General features: G+C 34.3%; 1 protein-coding gene across 18 annotated transcripts; it reads left to right on the forward strand.

The window, feature by feature from the left end:
* Positions 1-1,409: 1,409 nt before the first annotated feature.
* On the forward strand, positions 1,410-7,420 carry LOC145165236 (patellin-3-like). Of its 18 annotated transcripts, XR_013739976.1 has the most exons (9): positions 1,410-1,971; positions 2,096-2,145; positions 2,246-2,303; positions 2,407-3,129; positions 3,277-4,335; positions 4,931-5,595; positions 5,698-5,889; positions 6,003-6,090; positions 7,142-7,420. XR_013739976.1 is itself a non-coding variant. In XM_079083940.1 (8 exons), exons 1-4 carry the CDS (start codon positions 2,522-2,524, stop codon positions 4,201-4,203), a joined length of 363 nt encoding a protein of 120 aa, XP_078940066.1. In that variant the 5' UTR covers positions 1,410-2,521; the 3' UTR covers positions 4,204-4,335; positions 4,931-5,595; positions 5,698-5,889; positions 6,003-6,090; positions 7,142-7,420. The 18 variants fall into 18 exon arrangements, 1 of the variants encoding a protein (XP_078940066.1); XR_013739968.1 differs by having other exon boundaries at positions 1,410-2,145; XR_013739974.1 differs by having other exon boundaries at positions 2,246-3,129.
* Positions 7,421-7,816: the final 396 nt, after the last annotated feature.

Here is a 7,816-nt window from a genome sequence, read left to right on the forward strand (position 1 = left end):
CAGAATTGGTCCCTGTATTATTGTTGGAAGTTAGGAATACTAAATTTGGATGTTTTTTTGGCAACTTTGCTCATTATTATTTACCCATTTTGACACTTTTGGTCCTTGCAATCAATATTTTTACACTTTTTTGGAACCTTTTAATATTTAAAGTTTGGCCACAAAACTTTAACGGTTTGACAACTTTGATCCATTTTCTAAAAAGTTGCTAATTCCTACTCCTTTAATTCTTTAGCCATTTTCACACTTCTGGTCCTTGCAGTCAAAACTTTTACATTTTTTGTTCGGGGCAAAGCCCGGACTTTTCATCCTTGCACTTTCTATGTCTGTCATATTTATCAATTCGGAAACAACATTGAAAGCTTCTGGCCCCCGCGTAGCGGGGTAACCTTTCTAGTATATATTAAAGTTGTGCACCCATTAGGAACAGTAAAGTCAGAAATGACCCTCTGTTTATTTATGTATGTTCAAATCTGTCTTTGGGTCGTTTTATGTCGATACTCATGTTTTGTGTGGACACGTGTTGCAAATAGTTCCGGTCTCCCGATAATTTTATCCCTACACCCGTAGGTTAATTGGTCTTCCATTCCACCGCTTCTTATCCAACCGGTCACTCTGCTTGTCTGGATTAGGGATGCAAACGGGGGCGGATTTTGGCGGAGACTACAATATCCGTCCCCGTACCCGACCTCCGATCCCAGACCCATCCCCGCCCCTGCCCCGCTAAATGTCCAACGGGTTCGGGTGAAAAAATCCCCAACGGGTACGGGGAACCCAACGGATAGCCGTGTTTTAAAAAAAATCACAAACAATTATAACATCAATTACACTTCATTCTCAAAAGCATTAAATTAAAAAAATTATCATGACATTCTTAAGTTTGTTGATAAACTTAAATAACAACGAATTAAAAAAAAAAGAATCATGACATTCTTAACTTTGTTGACGAACTAAAATAGAAACTACAAGTATAAATAATTAAATATCAATATATTGCTTCCAAAACATTGTAGCAGCAACATATGAACTTTCTTGTAGTGTCTGTTAGTCAAGAAATCAAATTATTGCATAAAAAATCATCAGTTCAATCATTGGAAAACTAAAATTGTTCCTCTATATTAAAAGTCATAAATAACTTGATTTAAGTTTCTTAAACAAGGTGAAATACTACGACGGTTCAGTACACTAAATTCTTGTAAATCGTAAGTTCCATTAAATACTAATTAACGAAAACTGATTTTTGAAATATTATATATATATATATATATATATATATATATATATATATATATATATATATCGGGTTTTAAACGGGGCGGATAGTGCTATGCCCATCCCCGCCCCATCCCCGTTCCGGGTAAGATACTTGAACTCCATCCCGATCCGTTACCCGCTAGGGCGGGGAATCCCCGAACCGTTCGGGTCGGGTATCCGCAGGTATTGGGGAATCTCTGATCCGTTTGCATCCCTAGTCTGGATGCTTCCCACCGCCTCTCCAAAACATATGTACTGATTCACATCCGTTCTATCACTAATCGTGATCTTGGTACCAGATCGACCACCTATGTATTCGCTTAGGCTTGATGTCTGGCTCCCGATGGATTTGTAGGGCAAATTCATACAGGTGCTTCCATGGTGAAGGGTCGGCGCCAGCGACAATCAAAATCGGCGTCTGGGTATTGCTCGAGACTGTTTTTATCTAGGGTTTCATGTCCTGAGATTATCGATTTTACACTCGATTCTTACATCAGTATGTGATGGAGGTGTTGACGACGGTGACAACCATGATCGATGGAGTTCCCAGCGACGATTCTTTGTCGGCCGCCAACAACGTCGTGTTAAACCTAAACAGTAAATTTGTCTTCAGTCACACGTATGCCTAAATTGGAGACGAACGTTGGCCAAGGAGAAGGAAGAATTTTTGTAGCTATTCCAGGTGAAGGAGGCACCGTTGATAACGACGTATCTCCGGTAAATATTCTTTCATCTTCTCAGTCATGCGTTTCTTTCTACTATGATATTCTGATTTTACCCGATCGTTCCATCAAACCATCTCCCATCGATTCTGAGTTGAAAACATCACTAAACTTTTCAGGTATTTTTTTTAGTTTTTCCATAAAAATACCTTCACTATAAGTTTCACAGGTATCATCATTTTTTGATCTAATTGTTGTATGTGAATCATGATACATTTTTGGGAAATATGATACAAATTAAGGATTGTGATCCAAAATTTTGATTACAGAAAGTGAGATCTGCTTTGACTTTATAGTTTTACCAATCATTGTGCTTCTTGTGACAAGGTAACATGATAGGATATATGCTAAACCGACTCGGTATGTATGTTTTCATCAAATTTTCTGTTATCTATACATAATTAACTAAATATTTCATTATATTTTGCAGCTTCCTTCTTGCATATGCACATCCACCTTATGAATGCTAAAAAATGTCATGACAAAAATGAATTGGACTTGGAACTGTTTTGCTTTCATGGTTTACATGACTGGTATTCATTCACATGGTGATATTAGAGGTGAACCTTATACAAGCACAAAGTCTGACTAATAAAGATCTTATTGACAAATCTGATCCATTTGTTAAATTGTATACATGCAATTTGCATAGTATGATGCAAATCAACAAAGTTATTGTAAGTTCTCTTCTTTCTTCCATGTATCACCATGTTTGCAAAGAAAAGAACAAAGCTGTTTTACTCAGGCCAATCATTTGAATCCAATTTGGAATGATAGTTTTGACTTTGTTGTTGAGGAAGCTTTATTTCGCTTAGAAGATCCAAAGATCCAGAAGTGATGAAAAGTCACTTCGACTAAATGTCAGAAGTACCCCTGGTCGATTGATGTGATGTTGTGTATAAACATGTTTCATATAGTTAGAAATATATACTATATGCACACCACATAGCTTAGATTTTATCATTTATCATTTTAAATAAATTGTTTTAAACGTTAAAAAAAATAAATACCTTGAAATGTCTTCGAAGGTCTTCATCAATGTTCCCTGGTGGTATTTAGCTTTCTATACAATGATGAGTCCATTCATTACTGAAAGAACTAAGAGCAAATCCGTATTTGCAAGCCCTACAAGAACTTCCAAAACACTTTTCATGTACGGTTTTACCCTTTTCGTTTCTGTAAATATTTCACTACAAGATTATAAAAAACTCATATTTTTATATTTTTCATTTAGATACGTCACTCCAAAACATGTTCCAAATCAACATCGTGGATTAACTGTACATTAGTGTGATTGCAGTTCTGAATTCACCATTGATGATCCGGTTGCTGTTGTTACTGTAAACCCGTGCACCAAACAAACCATGGAGATTATCATAAACTACGTAAAATTACGATTTAAACCTTTGAAAAATACCATGTTTACTCTTACTAAAATGAATTTTTTTGTTGCGGAGATGTAGTTTTGTTGAAATTTTGGATGCAACTTTCTTACTTATTTATATAGCCAGTTCAGAGAAGGTCTCTCGGTAAGTTTCCATCCTTGTATACGTGTGTATAAATGAGTAGATATTGTTGTTAAAGTGCCAATTTATACATCAACATTTTAGTGCTTATGAAGCTGAAAAATCTAATATTTTGGATGTCGGTTTCCCACTGCAAAAGAAGGATGTATTCGCTGTTCTTTGGATGTTTCTTTTCAACAGTTAATACTTAGATCTAGGTATTTGTAAATAGACTATAATATTATTCTTTTTTCCTTCTCATTCCCGTTTTCACATATATTGATTGTTTGCTTACATGGTTCTCAGGTCATGTAACATAAGCATTGTGTTATTCAAATATGGAGTATGTATTTTGTTTTTTACTCATAATAATGAAAATGCCCTCATCTAAATACACATGGGGAATGTTAATGACTGTTTTGGGGACATAATGAACACCATAAGCACAATTTTGCGAATTTTTGTCTTAAATATTTGTTACCTTACTAAGCGTATCATTTACCTTTAATTTGCTACTGAGTAGGGGTCTGGAAATTGATTGTGTCACCAACAATAAAAAATTGACAATCAGAACAAAACGAGTGGTAGTTGTTCGAGCCCAAATTTCAGCCGCTTTTTAGTCTCCTGCTTACCTCACTCTTTTTATGTTGCCATGTATGATTGGATTATGAACTTATAATAATTGTTTCTTATTGTTACAGGTGAAAGAAATTGGAAAATAGAGATCCACAAAGTGCTCCACTTCTGCTAATAAAGCTTCAAGAGATGGAGAAGATGATAACTAATCAGCAGACGAAGAAGATATCAGATAAATTATGGTTAAGGTTTATCCAGGCACATACTGGTCATTTTCTGTGAGTTTCTTAATTAAACTTTTCCTAATAAACCATTATGCTTTTAAAAAATTGTTTTTAATCTGGCTGTGTGTGGTTATTGTGTTTATGTGTGTGTATTTATATTCATATTTATTATTTACTATTAAAATAATTTTTTAAGCATAATATGTGTTAACCAAAAGTTGGTTATGGTGTTGGGTTTGCCCTTTCATACTATGATTTTACACACGATACAACAAAAACGTAAGATAGTCAACTAATAATTGCCAAAATAACTCAACCAAGAAACACTACCTGATGACAGGGCTTATGCGAATTTTAATTGTACATCCACCTTAGATAAAATGTGATGACCATTGACCAATGAAGTAGTCAATTACTTTCACTTTCAGCCAATGGTTGTTTCCAATGTTGGTTCAACTGGAAAACAAGTGACACAGGCTTAGTTTTGAACTGATATTTTACCAATTTGAATTTGGGAGGTTCATTTAGTGCCTTCAAATTGGAATCCTACCAAGTTGATTCTATAGAAGAAGTAAATTGTAAATTTTATATGGATTATATAAAATTTAGAATTTTAACTTAGGGTCATTTTATGTATTTGATTTTGAAGATGGCTTGATTGATTTAATTATCAAAAGACGAAAACTATGGTCAAAACCGAACCCCGCGGAGCGGGGTTTCTCACCTAGTTATTATTATTATTATTATAATAATAATAAGATAAAAAGAATGTTTCCTTATGAACAGTGCACCAAGGGTGCTGTTCATCGGGTTACCACATAGGTTAACTCCACCACTTTTTTGTCGGTCCTTCTTCGCTATCTTCGACTCAATTTTCCTCCACAGCTTTCACACACCATTCCTCTAGAACCCTTTCTCTTAACAATCCCCCTTATATGTTCTCCTAACAACCCTAATCATCCCCTGTTACGACCATTACAATCGATCCAATTCATCAGCTTCTGAAGATCTCCTGTGACTTTTCCACCCTCGCTTTCTTGCGGCTTGGTGGCTAAAGGGGGTGAGTCAACGACTCTTCTGTCTACAAGGCGACATGTTCTTCTCTTGATCCACTGATTTCCTACTCCCAAGGCGGTGTTGCAGACTCAGTTCAATTGTATTCCTTTTCTGAGCGATCTCCACATCTTTCTAGAAATCGATTTATAAAAGTCGCATGTCGTCTCCATTGGGCTACCCAACACCGTCCTCCTCCTATTTTGCCCCTCCGCCAACGACACCCACCTCCACCGCCGCTCTCCATCAGCATCCCCCTTGGTAAGTTTCTCTTTTGATTGTCCCCCAGTACTTTTACGTGTAGTTATCTTGTCCTTCTTCACTGATTCTTGTGTGTTGCTTCTTGTTTGTCTGCTTTCCTAGAAAAAGCCCTTAATGCCACCGCCTTATACACCGTCGCTATGGTGCACCCGGTTATTACAGACTCATCTCAAGTTTTGTTTCTATTATATATTTGATGACAAGCAAGTGGTGGTGCACGAACAATTTTAATAGCAACGACGTTTGTGTATCCTTATGGGGAAGAAGTGTATACTTAAGCGCTTCAGTTGCAGAGTAAGATCAATCTTAATTTTTGGTTTCCAACGTTGCACGCCAAGTGTTTGTGATATTGCCTCAATGAACACCCCTAAACTTTCTTTGATCGGTGTCATGTTCATTTTATGAAGGTGGTCTGACTGTTGACTGATGACCCCTGTTGAGGGATAACATACTGTGTTTCAAACCATATGCACCTTACCAAATGCTTATCATCAGGTTAGTAATGCCTAATTCAAACGAATCAACTTGCAATGGCTTTTCCATTATCATCCAATTCTCTTGCATAATCAGTGTCTGTATAATTTCTCTTTTCTTTTACAATCTCCAAAGTTCAAAATTACCTTTTATGTACAACTTCAACAATCTGTTCTTGGTCCCACTTCTGGTCAAAGATTCTTTCTACTTGGTTGCTCTGTTTTCTTTTTACATTTTTTTGATAGCTTAAGTTCTTCCATAGTTCCATTTTAGGTCAACTGATCATTACCATATAATTGTTTTATGATGTCAATTAGTTGATTATCACGTTCAAAACTAATATACATCATAAAAGTTTGATCAGATTGTGTGTATTATTCTTGACAAAAAGTTTGATATTCAACTTAAAGGTGCTTATTTTTGTTGAACATCAACAAAATATGTAGTTTCTTGGTTTTGCCTCTATTTGTTCCACCTCATGAGTACATATTTTTCCAAGTATTCTACATCTTTATTGGCATTCCTACCATTGTTGGATGCTCTTCTATGGGAAAAGGTTACTTCATCAGCACTAATTCACAGTCCTTTCTAATCATACTTTATAACTATCCCAATGTTAACTATATAACTTTTTATAAATCAAGTTGGTGGATTTTCTTCTTTAATTACAGTCAGTATTGTGTCCAACTAAATCTGATTTTACCTCACGTCTTCTGTAAATTTGAATGCATTTTCTTGAAACCTAAGCCAGTCACCTTTTTTCGTATACATTCATTCTATATTGAAGTGATTACATAAACATGTCATTACAAGGAACATAACACACTTACACATTTTCTTGAGGCATCTGTTTGTATAAGTTATATATAGTGGGCTGTGACTATGATTCAGAACCATCTTATTTAACTTGTCTGCTTTTAAATTTCAGTTTATGTGCATATTAATACTAAAAAATGAAAGAATACACTTTTCTTTGTATTTCCCGAATGTCCAATTTTTGGTATGTGCTACTATGTGCAGTTCTATTCTTCAAAGAAGTAACATAAGTTTGTATCACCTCTTTTCAAATCAGGGATATTTGAACAACAACCAAAACTTTCATTATGGATATTACATTTCATTTGAAGGATGTTGACCAATGTTTACTATGCCTACAGCAACACCATTTAGTTGATGGTGCTGATGAGTTTCTCAACTCTGAAAATGATAAGAATGATTATTATTGGTAATATTCGTATTACATGGTATAAATTTGGATAAAGATGATATGATTATGTATTTGTGTTATTGTTTACTGAAAATTGTTACATGTTTTCAGACTTTTAACACCATCTTGGTCCGTTATTTGGTATTTGTTGAATGTTTATTTATTGATGAATTATGCTTATAACAACCCCATGACAAAATCCAATTAAAAAACTCCTGATCCATGCAAAAGCATGGGTCACTTCACTAGTTATCGTTATCATTATTATTATTATTATTATTATTATTATTATTATTATTATTAAAACATCTAGATACATATATAAACGTTTTTAAACATATGTAAACATATATAAAATATATTTTATACATGTTTAAATGTATTTTAAAAAAAATTATTGTATCGTTTTTTATACAATACGTATTAAATGTACAAAATAATTATAAATAAATTTAAGTACATATGAAACATTCTGTAAACATATTTATATATGTATACATATTTATATGTATAAAAATATCAAAAAAAAATATTTTTATA

This window comes from Lactuca virosa, chromosome 3 (genome assembly GCF_052849685.1).
Source record: "Lactuca virosa cultivar CGN04683 chromosome 3, Lactuca_virosa_CGN04683_v6, whole genome shotgun sequence".
Lineage (NCBI taxonomy): Eukaryota > Viridiplantae > Streptophyta > Magnoliopsida > Asterales > Asteraceae > Lactuca > Lactuca virosa.

What these genes read in the sequence shown, in the direction of transcription:
- LOC145165236 (XM_079083940.1), top strand. Translation starts at nt 2,522, where the DNA reads ATGGTGATATTAGAGGTGAACCTTATACAAGCACAAAGTCTGACTAAT. An exon ending in TGCAAATCAACAAAGTTATT is followed by an intron (nt 2,654 to 3,004) that starts GTAAGTTCTCTT and finishes ATGTCTTCGAAG; the next exon opens with GTCTTCATCAATGTTCCCTG. An exon ending in ACTTCCAAAACACTTTTCAT is followed by an intron (nt 3,130 to 3,276) that starts GTACGGTTTTAC and finishes GTGTGATTGCAG; the next exon opens with TTCTGAATTCACCATTGATG.